The sequence below is a fragment of the Mustela putorius genome, unplaced genomic scaffold, assembly GCF_011764305.1.
Source record: "Mustela putorius furo isolate JIRA1106 unplaced genomic scaffold, ASM1176430v1.1 tig00537227_pilon_pilon_pilon, whole genome shotgun sequence".
NCBI classification, from domain to species: Eukaryota; Metazoa; Chordata; class Mammalia; order Carnivora; family Mustelidae; genus Mustela; species Mustela putorius.
In genome coordinates, this window is record NW_025422368.1 from 19,343,439 (window position 1) to 19,364,225 (window position 20,787).

At 32.3% G+C, this 20,787-nt stretch overlaps 1 protein-coding gene across 23 annotated transcripts in view; it reads right to left on the minus strand.

The window, feature by feature from the left end:
* C2CD5 (C2 calcium dependent domain containing 5) overlaps window positions 1–20,787 on the minus strand; it is a 98,020-nt gene that overhangs the window by 42,771 nt on the left and 34,462 nt on the right. For 10 of the 23 annotated variants that reach the window (XM_045073447.1, XM_045073446.1, XM_013047567.2 and 7 more), the window contains 2 exons: window positions 16,342–16,427; window positions 10,124–10,232 (listed from right to left, as the gene is read on the minus strand). In XM_045073447.1, the coding sequence (XP_044929382.1) occupies window positions 10,124–10,232; window positions 16,342–16,427 (195 nt within the window). Of the gene's footprint in view, window positions 1–7,353; window positions 7,420–10,123; window positions 10,233–15,579; window positions 15,613–16,341; window positions 16,428–18,366; window positions 18,559–20,787 lie in introns of all 23 variants that reach the window. The other 13 variants (XM_004775981.3, XM_013047562.2, XM_045073442.1 and 10 more) reach the window with 4 other exon arrangements.

Here is a 20,787-nt window from a genome sequence, read left to right on the forward strand (position 1 = left end):
TAGATATAATAGAAATATATCTCAGTTTGGAAAACAACAATTTTCCCTGAAAAGCTATGTAAAATAAAGTTTAACTTTTTTTAAAAAACACTAGTAGAACCTGCTATTTACTTTTTAAACCTTTCTGGGAATTTAAAATATTATTTGCTAAAGCAAATAACTGTATACTATGTTTCTACAAAAGCAGATTTTCTCACATTAGATTTGCCTATATCTGTGCCACAAGTAATACATGGTAGCCTTTCTGTTTTAAATTGAATTTTACAGAAAGTAATCCATAACATTATTTTTTAAATTAATTTTAAAAAAATGGAGGAAGTTACTTTTTTAAGCTCAGGATATATTTATTTAGAAATGGCCAGCATGTCTAAATGGGAAAGTAGGTAATAATTACTATGAAATACATATAACCACATAGAATACAAAGTTTATTTACATCAAACTTACCTTGGTATAACACACAAAATAATCAGATAATTAAACCAAACACTATGAAAGAGTAAGTGGCTGATTTAAAAAAAAAATAATAAACAAAACAAAAAGCTGAATGCAGCACAAGTGGAGCATTCATATTCTTCTGGCAGGTTCACAAGCAGCCTTTATTTTGACACATGAGCCACACAACTGCACATGGGGATGCCATTGTTGTATTTAATACAATATTTACAAGTTTAATAAAAGCTAAAGAGTTACATAACAGGGGAGCTAAGGAAGCAAATGGCATATGTCCACACTCCAAAGAATTTGTTAAATTTTGTTTTTGGCTTAAGCAAAAGCTCAGAGAACAAAGGGTTTTGCAAAGCAGATTCAGCAGACAGGAGCCAGAAACAGTGGATATTTTGGCGCATGCTTGGATCAGGTGACAGTACAGACTGAAAACTATGGCAGCTCACTGAAATGGTTACAGAAAGTAATGGCCCTAGATTCTAGGTGAAAGCAAGGCAAGCATACAGTAGGGAGCACTTCATCACAAACTAGGAATTGAATTAACAATAATTATCTACAACTGTAAGCAAGAAGCCAAAGGATGAATTTGTTGGCTATTAAATTTAGGGGTTATTTAATTAAAATAAAATTAAGAATAATCAATTTAATTAATATTAAAAAATTAGATTAATCTTCAAAGTCTATATATTTATGGCAGAGATGAGCCAGAGAATATTCATATAGTAATGATTCAGCCTAACTTATATCACTGAAGATTCAGAAATATCACCATATTTAATCCTATAATAGAATTTTTAAAGCCTAAAAGCTATTAACTGTATTCTTATGAGAAACACACTAGTTGAATTTGAATTGTTTTACACTCTCCAAAAGTCAAAACTGAGGATCTACTATACTTACATAAAGGCAAAAACAAAGAATCTGGCTTAAAAATTTATGGCAATTATACATGCCACTCATGAAACTGGATACAATTTAATCACTTGAAGGAAATACAGCTGAGATGTGAAGGTCGCAATTAATCAACAATTCACAGATGTCAAGAAAAAAATATCTTCACTTTAAATACCATGCTCCTCCTAATAATCCATAGAATTATTTATAATTTTAAAAAGACCTCATTTTAGGAGAAATTAAAATTTATTTATTAAATAAATTATATTTAAAACTATATTACTTTTTTCTACTATGGGTCAAAACTCTTCATAGATAATATCACAAATCTTTTTTTTAAATTAAGATTCTAATTTTAAATAATCTCTACAGCCAACATGGGGCTCAAACTCACAATCCCAAGACTCGTATGCCCCACTGAGTGAGCCAGCCAGGTGCCCCACAATCTTTTACTATATCCTTTTATTTATAGTCATGAACTGGGTTGTAGGTCAATACTTCAGTGATGCTTCATTTAGAGGTAATGTCTGCACACTTGGTTGGCATCACAATTAATTTATTTTACTACTGTCACTTCTCTAGAGCATGGCCATAGCTTGATATCTTGCCATCTTTTTAACATTTTATCTTATTTCTGAAATGCAGGTGAAACTGGTAAGTATTCCTATAATGAAAATAAATGTTTATATCTCAGAAAGTAAAGAACTGAACAACTCAACATAATAGGCCTTTATAAAACTGAATCCCTTTGAGATTTTAGGCAATCTCACACTTGCAACTAAGAAATAATGACTATCTAAAGTGTTCAATTTAATTCTGTTGTTACATAACTCTGGAAGAGAATTCTGCCACTGAGAATCTTTACATCTGACTTAAAGAAAAAAAGGAAATGGACAATTATTCAATCTAATTTTTAAATAAACAAGAAGAGATTTTAAACAAGATCAAAGGTTAGGTGGGCTCAAGTAAACATTTTTAATACAATGATAATCTATCTTGTCAATGGACAGCATAAGAAAGCCACATTCTTAAATACCTTAAAATATTATTCCAAAACAAAACAACTTTTTGAAGAAGATAAATTTCCCCTAATGAAACAGGAATTACAGAGTTCATATTTAAGTGTATATACAATCTCAAACCAGATGGGGATTCAGTACCAACCTAGGAAGAACAGTTCCATCATACAGGAAATGATGTGCAAATTCAGAGCAAACACCAACTTGTGGTAATTTAGGATGTTAGGATGGTAGCTGGGATATAATCCATATTAGATCAAACTGGAGTCTTCACTATTTATAAAATAAGTCAGATATATAATCACTCCTGACCTGTGAGATTTCCCTTTTTATATATATAAAGTTATATATTAATTTACATGTCACCTTATAATAGTGTAATTAATATCCAGTTATATTAGATATATATAAAGAGTAAAATTTATAAATTAAGGAAATTATAAACCTGACTTTTTTTTACAGGTAATAAGGATTGACAGTAGTCAATATGCAGTTACATTATACACAAACAGAAAATTATTTATTACAGTTATATGTTGCATTACGTATAAAGAGAAGCTCACACATCATACATGGCTATATTTATGCCCTCCTGAACTCCATATACCTACTTCTTAAAACCTTATTAAAATTCTTAAAACCAAAAGCTGCTTAACTACTTTAAGCTTAGTTTTGCATATCTGCTCATGAGTACCTCTCAGATGTAGTAAAAATAACTGCTGGGGTCATCAGTAGAATTCAAGTTCCAAGAAAGCCTCTCTCCATTTAACAACAACTATTACTACTACTACTACTACTACTACTACACACACAGCAAAATAGTTTAAGAAATAGCCTAGACTGGGTGTATAATCATGTTGTCTGCCTGGCTGAACAAACATATTCCCAATCCCCAACATCATGCTCAAGACACAGTAGGCAAACCACAAACATCCACTGAATAAAAGATTTTTACTTAAAACTGAAAAAAAAAATTTAGATTATCAGACTGATATGTGTATTCTATTAATAGTTCCTTACACATCTGTTGACTCATTTTGTTAAAATATGTTTAAAGTAATAATTATACCTATTTTTCTTGGTTTTGATGATTAATTTTTGACCCCAAAGTAAAACAACTATAATTCAGATGACCAAAAAAAGAGTAACATTTTCTGAATTCAGACCACTAATATAAAGCTTCCCTTAGCACTAGCAAGGGTTCATTTATTAGAAGACAGAAAATCTCAAACATATGTCCTAAACCTACAATCTAAAATAATAACTTTTTAAAATATGCTCAAAAACGAAAGTTATCTAGCTATTTTATTAACTCAGTACTTAAAACATTTGCTCTTAAAAATATTGTCTAAGTTTGGAAGCTATTTCAGACTAGCATTTTTTCAAACCACATTATATATCTACTTTATTGTTTCCTCTTGGGACTTCCTGAAAAAAATATCTAAGCTCACAAGTACCCTACATGAAGAAAGAATAACAATTTTTTCTCAACTATACTGAGACTATTCCTAATTAAAAATTGTATCAGTTTGCTACCCAGAAATAACTTTCAGTGGTAAACTCAGAAGAAAGAAAAATAAATAGCATAGCCATTTAAGAAGGAAAGAGCTATGCCTTTTAAAATCTACTCTTAAAATATTTTTATAACTCAATTTTCAAATAGAGTTGGGTTTCCAAAAGATAGGATTCAACTGCTCACTGGGATTTTAGACTTGTAGCCATGTGGGATCATTCTAATCCATCTTTCTCCTTCTCTCAGCTCAAAGTTGCTAAGAGACTGTTTGATTTGCCACATTCCACTAATTACCAAGTCCTGATGATTTTACGTTTTAAATATTTTCTAAATTTATCTTAAGAGTGTAAGCCCTGAAGCCAGAGTAGTTAAGTTCACATTGTAGCTTAACAACTTTCTATTTCACTTAAGGCAAATTGTTATGCTTCATTTCTCTCATTCACAAAAGAGGAAAAATGCCTATCTCAGAGCTGTGTTTTGAGAATTAAGTGACCTGCTATCATACAGCACTTGGAAAAGTGCCTAGCACATAGTTAAGTGCTCTGTGAACTTCAGCTCTCTTATCACCACCAAATCCTAGGTCACTTACCAGGCCAGGAGTACTGCAGTGTATAGGCTTGCTGCCTTTAAATGCATTCTCCATTATACAGCCAATGATCTAACATACATGTGACCATGGGATACCCTGTCTTACTCCTACGCAGCCCATTCCAGGCATGTCACACACAAGATCTGCAAATGCTGCTTCCTCCTTTTAAGCAGCAAGATTCAGCTTGTCTTTCTCAAAGTCCATTAACCAGGCCAGAAACATAAGAAGCAAGATAAGAAAAGGTAATACCGTGATTTTAAAATAAATTCTCAGATAATTGAGTTTCCTTCTTCCTGCTATATAAAAATATTTCCTATCACTGTAGTTAACAAAACCCAAGACAGCAAAGCAGAAGAAAAAGGGAAACACAATAAAAAGCTGAAGCAACAAAGACATTTTGTATTCAATGGCAAGCAATAGGTATAAAATAACTGGGTAAACATCTTCAAACAAGTTATGACTAGGGGATTGTTCTGCAATGCACTACAAAGGAGTGAACAATATGCCTCCAAATACACTGTCAGAAATATAAAATCTACATTAAGGTCATATATATCCTTCAAACTGAACTCAAGAATTACCTCTCCAAGCTTCCCTGCCACATAGTTAATCATGCCTTCCTCTTTACTTCTCTACCTTATATCACACCACACCACACAGTAAACCATTAACATATTTTTTTAACTGTCCAGAATATGACTTTCATGAAAACGAGGTGACTGACATCTTCACACACCTATCATCTAGCAAACTGTATGGTACAAAATAAGTTCTAATAAATGCTTGCACGATAGATCATATTTCATGAAATACTACTATGTGATAAAGATGTTTCTTATATCTTTCCACATTTTAATGTTTCTGAAATAAACATGTCTAGTAATTAATCAATATACTTAATATAGTAATGTTTCTTTCTCTTTTCTCTTGGAAAGCTATTATTAAAATGGTGATACCTCACAAAATAAATGGTGTCAGAATCCAGGAAGTACAGTATTGATGAACAATTTCTAACATTAATAAAAATTATAACCACAATTATTTTTCTTACTGATGTGGCCAACTCCTGATTTTCTATGGTAATACAGGACAGCAATGGCTAATCTATTCCCCAATCACAGAAAAGAATACATAAATGATTCAAATATATTTATAAATATTACATTTTTGTATTTCAGAATTATCACATTATTTTTCTTAACCTAATATCAAAATCAGCCTGATATACACTGTTAGGAGATTCTAATATCTCAGTCAAAAGCACAGAGCTATTAGAACATTAAACTGAAAGTGTCATCTTTGAAATTCTTTTACTATTCTGTAACTTCTATCCATCTTTTTTCATACACTCACTACCTGACTTTATTTTAAATGATGGCAAGATATACCGCTTCCTCAACCATGTTTCTCCTTGCCAAATTCTGTAGTTCTGCTTATGGGGGACAAAGTATTATAAGATTTAACTACTTTTCTACTTTCCAACACTGTTCATTCATCTAACACTCATCTCACCCTAAACATCTTTGCCCTGACAATGTTTAAGTTCCTTAAATTATTAATGATCAGTCTATTCCCAATGTCCTTTTCTTACATAATTAGGCTTTTTTACTTCTTATAAACTAATCTGCCTACACTTTAAAATAACATTATTTTTATTAAATGAATCCAGCAGGGTATTTTCCTCACTAAAAACCAAGTATAACACATAACATTTAAAAACTATTATTTTAATTTTAATCAATATGGTAACATGCTGGCAAAAACCTGAGTAGGAGAGGTAATTTCCCTGAAGACTTACCAACTGATGTCAGTCTAAATCTGCAAAGGTTGGACCTGATCAGATTGTTTACTAGACTGAACTTAGGTAAACCTGCATGATGAACATGAGATACTTCATAGTCAAACATGCATTACTTACATCAGAACTTACATCCTGGACCCCTAAGAACAAAAAAAAGCTTACAGTATTGAAAAGATTATGAAATATTATCTAAAATGTTAAGCCTCTTGGTGATTTTGTTTTTCTATAAATAGATATAACTTTCTGACACAAAGAACTGGTAAAATACTTCAGGCAAAATACCAGCCTCTAATACCGAATCAAAATGGTTCTATTATTTAATTTCAAAAATAAAGAACAGAAAAATTTACATATTTATATTAGAAGAATATGCTTTTATCAAAAAGAAAAACTGGCTTTGACTCTAAACCACATCATCAGCTGTAAAGTTAGTTTAGTTTCTCTAAAACCTACAAACTATATTTTACAAATTATATCCATATGTAAAATTACCTAAAAAGAAAAATTAAATTCTCACATAAACGGGGAAGGAAGGGAGCTTATGAAATCTGTTAATCCCCCCAAAATCTGCTCTTACTTACCAAATTTTGAAACACTTCTGGAATTATAAAACAAAATGGTAATAGTCACACTTTTATGGTATTTATAGAATACTAAATACATTATACTCAAGTCTAAATTAATGTTTAAGCAGACTTTAAGCTTATCAAACTAGCCATTTAATACTTACATTTAACAATTAACATCTCTTTAATTATAAAGCTAATGCCTATGACAATTAACTGACATGAAAAAACTGTCCAAAATATAATAAATATAATTTAAATTTAGGTTTCTGAAAGTTAATCACCTGACAAAAGCCATTTGTAATTTATGGTATTTCTATGGTTTTGGTTAATTCATTTTAGTTAACACATTTTTATATTTGCAATTCTATGGAAACTTTAAGAGTTACAACATATGTACTGCAGAATGTATCTGTATAACTGAATTTCCATTAAACCTATTTAATCTAGAACATTTCTAAAAACTTCACTGAGCTGCCATAATTTTTGTCAGCATATGTAGTACTGAATGACCATCAAAATACCTGAATTGAAACTATTCCAGTCTAGCAGTTTGTAAGATCTTGTGTTACCCATAATTCCGACAAAGGCTGAGTTCAAAACAGCAAATTAGTAGATCAGTTTTAGGTGCAGAATAGTAGGAAAAAAAAAACAAAAAAAACACTACAAACAAGAACACAATTGACAATACCACTCGACAGCAACTGGAAAGACACAGACAGCAGAGTTAATAAGAAGTAGAAATAGAAAGAGAAGAAGGAGCATGCTATCATAATCTAACATTAACTAAAGTCTAGTTGTTTAAGATAATGACCTTGATTTTTAAAACCACCCCATTCTTGTCTGTGTTGCTTAATATTTAACAAAGGAGGATATGCTAAAGGAATACTATAGAATACTAATACTATAGAATACTAATCTATATGTAGCAGACAGTAGCGGTTTAAAAATAAGATTTTATTCCTTCTACACTCCAGTATAAAATGAAAAGTTCCCATATTCACTAGAAAAAAAATAGCTGCAAGATTCATTTGAGAGTGCAAATACAGCATTTTAACAGCACAGGCATCTCAATCCATCTTAAGTTTCTCTCAGCAGAGTAACTCAGTGTCATAAAATCAATATATCATTATCATGGTAGATGCTAATCTAGAGGGGTTTTTGGGTTTTAACATTCAGCTTTTTTCAACAAATTAAATCTTTTTCATAAATAACTATTTATGAAATATTAAGAACATCAATAAAATGTTCTTAAGAAAATCTTCCTTTTTTAATGCATAATACATATATAAAACCACCCCCCAAAATGTGATTTTTATATCAAAATCAAGTAATAGTGAAACCATTAGAATACGTAGTTGATTAAAATTAACTGAAAATAAAACAAAATTAAAATATAACTTGTATATCATTAAAAGCATTTATATTTATATGCCCATAATCTTTTGAAATAAGTACATTAGTAACTAGGATTTCCTACATGTGAATTGAAAAAAAAATATTCTGATATGGGGAGGAAAGGAAGAGAATGGATAACTTGATAATTATAATACACAAAATGTATTCTGTATTAAAGATTCCTGTGTTCTTCCCTCGGCCTGGGTTCTTATATTTCTCACACCGCTAGAACAAACTGGCAAGCATGATAAACCCTAAAAAAGAGTTTTTTGTAAAAAATAATAGGATTTTAAATAGAGCTTTCTACTTAAACTTATTTAAGTAAGACTTGTTTGTTCTCCCAGACTCTATAGCTTACTCAGAGTACCTGGAAGCCACAATAAAATCAAAATGTTTTCAGTAAACGGAACAGTTAAATATATTGCTGAAACCATTTTGGAGCTTATCAGTGGGCACCATCTGGCAAAATATTTAAGTCAATGGTCCAAAGAAACGGCAGTTAACAAGCCTTGGGTCACACCCAAGTTAATGTCAGGTATATTAACTCAGTATTTCCATGCGCTTTCCAAATAATTTAAGTTCCTAAACACAAAGATATGGAAATTGCAGAGTCCCCAATGTCCCAATACATTAAACTAGCATCAATCTAAATGTGCCTTTAATTACTACAGAATTCACAAAAACTACATGAAGAAAAGATCTTAAATTGATTTGAAAAAATAAGGAAGAGCAGAAAAAAAATAAACCAGAGAAGAAAAAAAGAGAAGACTAAGGTTTAAAAGATGTATTTGTTTAGCTTTAAGAGTTAAATAATCCTAGCTACTATTCCTCTTCTGAAATCTCGTTCAAGCTCTGGAAAAAATTCCATTCTGCTCCTCTGGAATTATTAACTGAAAAGACATCAAACCGCAAGGCACAGATTAAATTTTTTTTTAACTTAGAAGAATGGTAATGCTCTGTATCCTCAAAATCACTATCTGCAGTGTTTTGCATAAAATAATTTCAGTGTTTTACTCTTTTTGTAGCTGTCAGTACAAGCCTCAGGAAGAGGTTATTGGAAGTGACAGTTTAAAATTTTCAAAAATATGTATGTATATATGCCAAATAAGAACACTAACATAACTTCAGCTTTTTAAGTATGTCATCAAAATAATAAGTGACTTGAGCAAATTACTGGGAATCCAGTCAAGAGATGCAAGAACACACTGCACACAGAAAGTTTCTACCACTTATCACGCTTATTTTGGATTTAGAAAAACCATCAAAGCATTCCTAATCCAAGGGCCTGAAATTGAGATTGATTTGATGCCTTTCTTCTTTTTTGATCATGGCCCCATGTTTTAAAGGAGTGAGCTACTATTCTTACTTGTTTGCTTATGTAGAACAAATAGTTTTAGAAAAGAAACCAGGAATGCACAGACAGCACTATTTTTCTTAATTCTTAGATACTACACAATGTTTATAATTACATTTCAAAGGAATACTTCTTTTAGGAATAAGGAAATTACTAAAATAATCTATGAAGAGTTATTGCTAATGAAAGAATTAACATCTTAAGATAATGGCCACAACGGTCAAATTACAAAATTTGTTGTCTGCCTGGGTCAAAGAAAAAAGCTGACTGAAAAGTTACCTAGGAACTTCTTCAAAGCGATGCCTGGCCAGGAAAATGAATCAATATTTGTTTTATATGAAAAAGCTAACTAAAATATACTTCTACTTATTTGATTATTTTTAATCAGAATTATAGCAAATACTTAAAGCAACATGCCAATTTATACTTTCTTTTTCATTTCTCTTTACGGATAGACTTGATTTTTTTTAGTATAAAAATCAATTTTAATAATCCCAGTTTAAGTAAATGAAACTCTGAAAACAAGCTTTTAAAGAACATACCAGGATTGTGGATACGATCCAAAAGCTTCACAGAGCGTGCACTAACAACACCCCCAACATGCATGAGAAATCCAGGAGGAAATGCCGTCAAGGTAAAAAATGGAAATTCCTAGTAGAAAGAAAGGGGGGAAAATATAACTGACCATGTGTGAAGTACAAAAAATTTGCTTATTAAGAAGCCTGATCCCCATAGATTATATTCATACTATGATATGAATCCTATCTCTTAACAAAAGGCTACCAGTTACACATTACACATGCTTTGTAATTAAATGTCTTCCTAGATGTTTAGAGTTCCTAATCCATTTTCCCACATATATCATGTTATACAGAATCCAAACACTCTTTTTATCAATTCTCAATGAGAAAAAAAGGTTCTCAGAGTTTTGATTTAAGATATTTGTACACATTCTTCCTTCCTTTCAATCTCCTACTCTTGATGCAAATTCACAGTGAGATGTGGGGATTCCCCTGCCCTTCGAGGCTGAGTCTACTTCTCAGTGGGGCAGAATCCTCCTCACATACACACACCCAATTCCAGGCTACTGGTAAAGACTCTGAAGGCCTGGTGCAAGAGATCTACAAGAATGTGGAACTAAGGAAGGAGTGAGAGAATGAGCAGTGTGGGTTAAGAGATTCAGGAATAAGCGAAGGGCAAATACCAAGGTCAAGAGGGTACAGAATTGCTGTGTAAGATAATTTACTCTATCAACACCAGGGCAGCTGGAAAAAATTCTAAGTACATAGATGCATATTAAGGAAAAGGGAGAAGAAAATAGATGACAGCAAGCGAGGAAATAAAATTCCCCAAGTTCTTCTAAGTTTCATTCTCCCCTTCTCTCTCAAGAACATCAATCTCATCAATTTAGAGGTAAGGCAGAAATGGGAAACAGAGAAAGGAAATTCATTGAGATAGCACCCAAGAAGAAAGCAGAGCTCCTGTGGCTCTCCAAGTATAGAGGGCTCCCACATTACACAAAATTGGATGCAAGCAAGGGAAATTTAATATCTGCCTCATACGGCTTTAAGATTACCATAGCTCACTTATCCAGAAGTCACTTACCAGTAGCCTCAGCTACTCAGAATATAACTGAGAGCTGGAAAATAAGCAAAACAGAGCTCTCAACAGTCCAAAGAACTGTCATACTTCCAAGTGCTAAAATTTATGTACTTGATTCATAAGAAATCCCTACAGATCATATCCATACTATGCCATTCAGCAATTATAAATACATAATTTTAGGAACATATTTTAAAGTTTAGCAATATCTTTTTTTCTGACCACAATAATTTAAATGCAGCAAATGAAAGCTGAGAGATAAAGACATACAGAATACTACTAAAAGCAGGCACATTAAAAGCAGCAAGATTACTGACTGGCTACTAAGCATGGAGAATACAAACTCACCAAAGCATAATTCACAAAGCATAGCAACTTGGAGTCATTTAACACAAAGGCAAACAGTCCTGCACACTTCAATAACCCATGAAGACATAGTATAAAATATAGAGAGAATTTAGAAATAAATTCAGTTAGAATTTAAAATATTTAAATTAACAAGGGTAAGAAAAACCTAGGCTACATTAAAAAAAAAAAAAAGTAAAAACCTATCTATGGAAATGGATAGGTTTGGCACAGCTGACAGGCAAAAAGAAAAAAGGGGGAGGATAGGAAGGGAATTTCACTTACATGTATTATAAAAAATTTAGTCAAAAATGCCTCCTTATTTCTACCTGAGTTTTTTAAATATAAGTTTTAAGTGAGAAATATACAAATAAGTTTATGCTATTAGAGCTTGTCTGGAGGTTCTAGCAGGGTAGCACAGCTACTCGTATACCCTTGACCAAAGAACGGTCCTCTCCTCTACTGGGGAAGGTCGTCCTCTTCGACCGAGCACGCAGCTTCGGAAGGGACGCACATGGAGCTGTGAGGGAGGAAGGGGACACCTGCCTAGCCAGCCAGATCAGCTGAATCAACCCTGGTGATCAATGGGGTGACAGATGTCGCAGCCAGATCGCCCTCATATCCAAGTTTATGCTATTAGAAACTTAAATATCTTACCTAAGTTAGGCCTTCATGATTTTTTTCAATTTTAAGTAGACAGTTTTTAAATTTTCTCAAAATACTGAAGTATAGTAGAAAAAAGCACTTTACATTTAATCTTTATACTTAAACATTTTAAATATTCTGGACAAGAGACACTGAAAATAAAACAGCTAAAGGGAAAGCTGTACTTTCTTCTGAAAGTGAGAAATAAGATAGGTAAATTCACATATTGGAAAACATCTGAATATAAGAATTTAGGTAGGTATAAAAATTAACCTAAATGATTTCTCTACTTGAGATTGTGATTCTTTTTCCTAAATTCCAGAAGATGGGATAAAAAGAGACAAGAGGAAAAGCAGCATAGTAGAGTTGGTGATCATAAGCAGAAAAAGTAGGGGAATGGCTGCCCAAAGAGGCAGACGATCACTCCACAAACTTAAACTCTGTCCTACATGTCCAATCAACACACCTAATTTAACACACAAAATTTAACCTAAAGTACATAAAAATGACATGGTTTATTCAACCACAACTACATCTTCAGATAACTCTCCCAGAAACACTAAGGCAGATACCTACCATTAAACACCTATCACTTCCACCCCTCTCACCAGTAGCCAGTGACTACCAGTGACTGTTAAATAGCGCTCATCTCCACCACCACTACAGAGTGACTACTGTGAAGTACTTACAGAGTGCCAGACCTCGGCAAAGTATCTTAAAACTATACTTTATAATCTTTCCCATACGCTAACGTGAGTCAAGGAGGCCTCGGCTCTATGTGAGCAACAAGCCTTATCATCTGGCTTCTTGAAATTTCTGATTAAAACAGTGAGACAAGGTGCTGGTTTTAATCTCTAGTTTATCATTATACCTGATGAATTTGTAGGTTCTTTTCCACTGAAAAGAACAGCTTCCTTAAGATCAGCCAAGCCCAACCCGTTTTCAATGCCTAGATGAGAATTTCAAAACCACAGAAGATATTTTCTCTGTAAACCCCTAATATTTAAAGTGCCTTGCCTTCTCAGGTCATGATCTCAGGGTCCTGGGATCCAGGCCCCCACAGGGCTCCTTGCTCAGCAGGGAGCCTGCTTCCCCCTCTTTCTCTGCCTACTTGTGACCTCTTTGTCAAATAAATAAATAAAATCTTAAAAATAAAAAAGTTAGAAAAAAAAATAAAGTGCCTTGCCTTGTGGTACAACTAGGTGGAAATTTGTATGTTGACATTTTGACAATAAGCCAAATGCATACAGCATAAATCTATTTAATACCATGTGTTCAAAGACAGGCTAGTTGGAAAATCTGGGGACACAATGCAAGTAATTTTTTAACATTTAAATAGAATTTTTCTTAGAATATATTTAAATAGTTTATTTTTCAACCAAGTATTCTTTTTATTTTCCCAAGAAATGAGAGTCAACTTTCTAGATAAAAAGAACTCTGTGCCAGATTCCTACTATGATTTTATTATATAATTTTACCCCACTATCGAAAACATCACAATTATTAAAAGAGTTTGCTTTGTATAAGTGTTTCCCAAAGTGTGGTCCTCACTAACAGGTATTTTGCATGGCAGATTCCATTGTAAAATATATTTGGGAAATACTAAGTTAAACCAAGTCAACTAGGTTTCTTTACTGAAGAAAAATATATCTCCCAGCATCTGAAAAGTAACTTCATTTTTCTTACAAGTGAAAGAAGAGTCATATTGAAAAGTAAACCTATTTGCTTTACATCAAATCATTCATAGGTAGACCCTAAATCTAATCAAATTTATATCTCTACATCTTATCTCCTAATCACTTGACACCTATTACCAAGATCCTGTCAACTTATTTTTCACTGATTTTGTAACACTTTTATTTTTGAGAACTGTTACTTGAACCCTTTAAATAAAGCATGCTGGACAAAGGTTCTCTTCTCCTAAGGTGGGGGGAAGCCATACACTTTATAAAGGAATAGAAATTAATATTTTAAAAATGAATATAAAAATGGTATTAAGTATATCATATGTTCACCTCGATCTAATATTCAACTTGACAGAGTTAAGGCATATCTGAACACATATGGGAAAAACTCTTCATACTTCTGTACAAATTTTTTCCCAAAACAAAGATATACTAACAGCCACCACAGGTGAATGGGAAAGCTAAAAACGAAGCTTGTTCTATTTACTGTGTACCCAGGATAGTGAGGTAGTCTCATAAACTCAAGTAACTACTGTAGAGTTAGGTAACATAAACATATTGCCAACTCGGATTTTATAAGGTTGTAAATGAAAACTATAGTTCTCCCACATCTTTACTGTTAAGTTCATAAAGATTATCTAGAAATGTATACCCAATGTAATAATGTGTCCAAAACTTGAAGAATGTTTAAAATCATATTTGAAAACATAAATTTTATCCAAACTAAATTTAAAACAATTTTTATTGATTAGTATTTTTCTTCTCTTAAAGCTAGATGTTTACAAAAGCTCTTAATATCAATAATAAAGTCACAGGCACAAAATAGAGGCAAAATCTCGTATCTCATATGAGTTTTTCTGTTCCTATGAATTCTAGTACAATTACAAGGAATATTCCTAGTGTAAGGAACTCTGTAGAGAATGTAAAAGTGGGAGTGGGGAGGAGGTAAGAGCATTCTGGCCTAAGAAACAGTCACACATACCTTCCCCCTGACCCTCTTCTCTGTGTTTCCAGTCTCTTTCTATATTTGGTTTCAATAAATGGTCCCAATGTTTAAGTGGGCTTTTTTGCACAATAGTAGCCGGTATGCCTGCAAGTTGTGAAAGCAGCTCAAGTGCAAATGCTGCCTGCTGAGGGGTAAAGCAAACCACTTTGTACCTCTAATGGCTCATCACGCTGATTGATTAGCTCAGCTCTGCTCTGCTCCCCCCAACCTTGTCTGCAAGGCAAAGGGTACATACAGATACTTCTGCACAGTAAAGAAAGTCTAAAAAAGTAAACTGTGTATATTGTTTGTAGTAACAGACCCTGAAAACCCTATTCTCAAAAAGCTAACCTCTAGAGATGAAATACCTTTTTTAAAAAATGCATTCTTCTAAAGGTATTTATTGTTTGATCTTTTTTTTTAATGCTCGTGTAAAATGGGAACATGTAAAAGAAAATTCTGTAAATGCTTATAAACTTCCAAATCAGACACAATGAAAGCTATGGGACTGTGCCTTAAAATAACTGACATAACATATAAATAATCATGCACTGTGTTAGTTGAGTAGAAAAAAAATGAGCCTCATAGTGCTAATAAATTTTTTAAAAATGCATTACGAAAATAAATAAAGCTGGCAACATTTGTTAAAGCTTAAATAAAACTTAAATGATCAAGATTAAAACTAGAACAGCTACCAATACAAGAAAAAGGCTCTCACACATGTTCAGAAACATACCCGCCTTCTACAGAACCTATGAGGCGATCCTCCCTTAGCAATGAAGTTTATACAAAAAAAAAAAGAGAAAAATCATCCAAAAATTGTGACTCTTTATTTTCCCAATTAACAAAGTTAACTAAACATTAAACTTATAATAATTAAAAGAGATATATTCACATACCAAATAACCACACTGTTTATGTTAATCTGTAGAAATAATGAATCTGTGCATTTCTTACCCCTGAGATTGGCCAACCATAAAAATAATCTCAGCATATAAATATATTAATATATTGAAGAATTACCTTTTTTTAGAAATTGGAGCCCAACACGGGCTCAATCTCACAACCCTAAGATTAAAACCTCAGCTGAAATCCAGAGTCTGATGCTTAACCAACTGTGCCACCCATGCACCCCAAGAAAGATATTTAATATAGTACAACTGAAATATATTTTTCTGAAAAATGTCCACTATTTCCTTTTGTATATTATAATTTTAAGGTAAAATGACAAATGATTTCATCACCCAATGGATATTTCCAAATAGATTACTTCTAATGAAAGATTAGAAGACAAAAAAAAAAAGTTACAGAATTCCAAATTAAAATTAATTATTCATAAACAAATTTCTTTAATACCTTAAATAAATTTTGGGACTCTGAAATTATATTACATATACATGATCAAACCAGTTTATGGAAATAAGTTATAAATATGTAGAAGCATAATAATAAAATCATATTAACAGTGTAAGAATAGAGAATATTGAGTGTCTCTTACCCTTTGTTCCAGTGCTGACTGAGTCTGTTGTCTTAAAAGAGCTTTAAACGGCCCCCCTTCTTTTCCAGCACTACCACTTCCCATTCCTACAGAACATCAGTACATAAATAACAACCAAAAAACAACTATAGAAACAGAAAGTTAACTGCATTCATCTTTATAAATATCATGAGTCAAATTTCTTAAAATGATATAAACATTTAAAGTACTTGACATGCAATTAGGCACATATTTTACTATTTTATTCACAAAGATTTTAGATGTTAAAACTGTGATCACAGTGAGTTTCAGATTCAATCTGTTCTAAAACTTATTTTTAAAATTTTGTTAATGTATGAATTTTTGTATAATATTCAATTTTTTAAGTGTTGAGTGAGTCTTCTAATACAAAATAATCAAGATACTACCAATTACAATTGACCCTGGAACAACATGGGTTTCAACTGCACAGTCCACTTATACATTAATTTTTTTCAATAAGTACAGGACAGTACTATAAATGCACTTTCTCTTCCTTATGATTTTCTTAGTAACATTTTCTTCCCTCAGCTTTACTCCATTGCAAGAATACAGTATAGAATACATGTAATATAACTGTTTTAATTGACTATGTTATCAGTAAGGCTTGTGGTCAAGAGTAGACTATTAATATTCAAGCTTTTGGGGAATCAGAAGTTATATGCCCATTTTCAATTTGCGCAGGGGTGTGTTGCTCAAGGGTCAACTGTACTTACTATGCTCACAATTTAAGAATACTTACTAAAAGAAATCTAGAAACATCAAATGTTTGTTTAAAAGTAACTATAGAGAGAAGCACGTTTAATTGTGCTTATTTAAAATATTCCAAAATTCTCTAAAGAGTGTGAATTTTAGGCAATTTTGAAATATAGTCCAATCTATTTTCTGGTAACTTTCCATTCCTAAATATAACATTCGTGACAAAACACTATTAACATTCATAGTTTTCAATACTCATTTGCAAAAATCAACATAAAATATTTTTAAAAACTAAAAATCACAGACATGTAATAGACACATCACAAATGTACATAGTTATGGATGAGAAGAATTATATTCCCAAGCTCTAAGATGTATTTTTTAAAGGCTTAAGTTTTAATTTCTTTCCCTACTTTATTTTATTCTTTTGATAGTACCAATAGACCAATTATGATCAAAGAATTATAGAAAGTAGGGGACAGGTGAGAAGCCAGTGCTCTAGAGGCTAGAGTTAACAGTTCAATCCCACCCTTTTGAAACTGAAGATACATACAAATTTACTGCAATGACTTAAAAAAGGAACTAATTCACTTTCACATTTTTAGCTGTTCTTGGATAAGGAAACAAAGGTTAGCATGTGTATAGTCCCATTCTCTTCTTTAAAAATAAAAAAGGAACATATTTTTCTTGTAGGAATCTAAATATGGGTTTTAGAGACTATACAATACTAAACATAGAAATGAAACTAATATCTTTGTATGAAGCATATTGAAAGCCATAAAATAAAATGTAATTTTGTAGAAGTAAATAAAACATCAGAAAATACAGCAGAATAATTTGAAAATCAATGCAATGGACAGAAAAAAAAATGGATAAAGAAAGAATACCACCAAAATGAGACTTAAACCAATTCGAACAGAATAATTTACTAATGTAACCATATGGCTTAGCAACATGATGGTGCAGGTCCGAAGTGAATGGAGTTGGTGTGAAGGGAAAGAAAGTAAAGCATCTAAAACAGAAACTCTAGAAATAAAAACCCAATAATCCTTGGAAATATGCAGATCTATGTCCTCAGACATATAATTTTTTTAGTAAACAAAATGACTTCAGCAGAATATTCATAATTATCCAACCAATAATCCTCAACCATCATTGTAATCATTTAATTCTGTCCACCAATAAGAAAAATAAGAAGTATGCCCTGTGCAAGACACCCAATACTTCTTTAATAGTATGAAATAATTACTTGTTTTCAAAGGTGAGTTAAAATAAAGGGATTAAAAAGCTGACATAATGTGATCCTACCAGAAGCAGCCAGGAACAGCTCTTCACTGAAAGAAACACTTTTCCTCAGAACTGGGCTGACAGGGCTAGAATGATGAGGGGGAAGGCTAGATTCCGAGAGTAGGAGACAGGACTTTTTAAGATGAAGGGAACCACAAGAGAGAGAGGGGGAGCTGGGACACAGGTAAATCCTAGGCCCCTGTGAGTAAGGTGCTGTGGAGGAAAGTAGCAGAGAAAAGATGCAGATTCAGAAGATGACCAGAAAATGCAGAATAAGGAAAGCAATGATGAAACAAAACGTAACAGTAAAAATGGATTTTAAAATGCTACATAAATTACACTAAGCATATGAAGTCATTAGCAAGACCATCTACCCAACACAATATAAATTAAAGGCATAGTCTAAAACGTAGTAAAACCTTCATAGAACTTTGCATTTGTTAAAATTTTTTAAATCACTAACATGGGATTTTGTGCCATTCTAATAACTTGGAGCGGATTTCTCAAAAACACTTAAATAACCTGCCTTTTTTGGGTTAAGAATGTTAAAGTTAATATTAAAGTTAAAAGGTATATTTTGTAAATTTTTAAAGCCAGAAACTTACTGCCCCAAATATAAACATTATCTAAAGTGGCAAAGTACAGTTCTTCAAATGTTACTAAAACATATCACTTATGAGTATTTTAATTTAATACCCATAAAAAATAAACAGCACCACATTAAATGGTTGCCATCACTAATTTGAAATATTAACTTCTTTCTGTGCATCTTTGAGATATATATTACTCCTATTCTTTTTCCTCTAAAATTTTAATATTCGAGTTTGATCGTAACACTGTTTGTATCTACAAGGATTTGAGTATGTAAGGGGCAAATGCTCTCAAATCACCAAAACTATACATGGTTAAAAGCTTGACTTTTTTTTTTAAGCTTAAGTCACATGTCAAATCAATATCCTAACACTAGCATTCTAAAATTCCACTCCTACTAGTTGAGTACTTGAAAAAAATATGAAAATAAAGCCTTGTAAAATGTCGAAAATTAGAATTTATAGAAATAAATCAATATGAATTTATTTTTTAATGAGACCTATCTTTAAAAAAAGACAATAGCTTTAACTACAAACAGAAAACCAACTTTCTTAGTCTAAAGCTTTGTTAACTTTATTTTTGGTTCCCCAGTTGCATATAATCAATCAATCATAATCAGCTTACCCCCACTATTCCTCAAAAGACTGATTTTGTATATAGGTAAATTTGAAGGCAAAGAATTATGAAACACATACTCAATTATAGTTTTAGAAATTTTAAAATTAAAATTTTAATTTTGCCATTTCAAATCTCTTCTGGAATATTCAAAGATATTTAGGGATTCACGATAAGTGAAAATATTAAAAAACTATTAATGCTCTATAAGTATGCTATTAAAGATAATGAATAGCATATGATAGTAGAAATACAAAATTATTTAGAAGCATCTGATAAATACAGAAATACATGAGAATCAGTAACTATCATAAATAAATCTTTAAAAACTAAAATTGGAACTAGAAAATAAAATGTAAAAAAGCTTTCATTGAAAATACAATTGATTGCCTACGAGAAAGATAAGGGAACACAAATCTGATTCAGTTAACTTATTACTTGACAACTTTTTCAGACTTGGCCATTTGGTGAATTAAAGAAAAGGAAACAGAAAGACCAAGAAAATACTTCCAAAAATTTGTCTGTGATGTGACAAAGAATAAAATATAGATAAAAATATTGAAAAGCAGATGCTTTCCAATGCTCAAAGCCTGAAAAAAATATTTTAAGAAAACTTGTTCTTTATGGGGCGCCTGGGTGGCTCAGTGGGTTAAAGCCTCTGCCTTCGGCTCATGTCATGATCCCAGGGTCCTGGAATCGAGCCCCACATCGGGCTCGTGGCTCAGTGGCGAGCCTGCTTCCCCTTCTCTCTCAGTCTGCCTCTGCCTGCTTGTGATTTCTCTGTCAAATAAATAAAATCTTAAAACAAAAGAAAGAAAGAAAGAAAGAAAACTTGTTCTTTAATACTATTCTAAGTCTTTCTTGTTTTGATAGGCATGAATTTGGAGGCCAGAATCTCAAACTTTATTTAAATAAATAAATAAACAAACAAACAAACACACACTTCACTATGGTTGGAATGGTTCAGTTTTTATGGTATAAATATGATTAAGATGCCACATTAAATAGCATCAATTACTATCAAGTATCTCGTGATTTGGGGCACCTGGGTGGCTCAGTCGGTGAGTGTCCGACTCTTCATTTTAGCTCAGGACATGATCTCGGGTCAGGAGACTGGCCCCAAGTGGGGCTCTGTGGTCAGTGGGGAGTCGCTTGGAATTCTCTCCCTGATCTCCCTACAGTCACATCCCATGAGCATGTGCGCACACTCGCTTGTGGGCTTGCGCATGCTCTCTC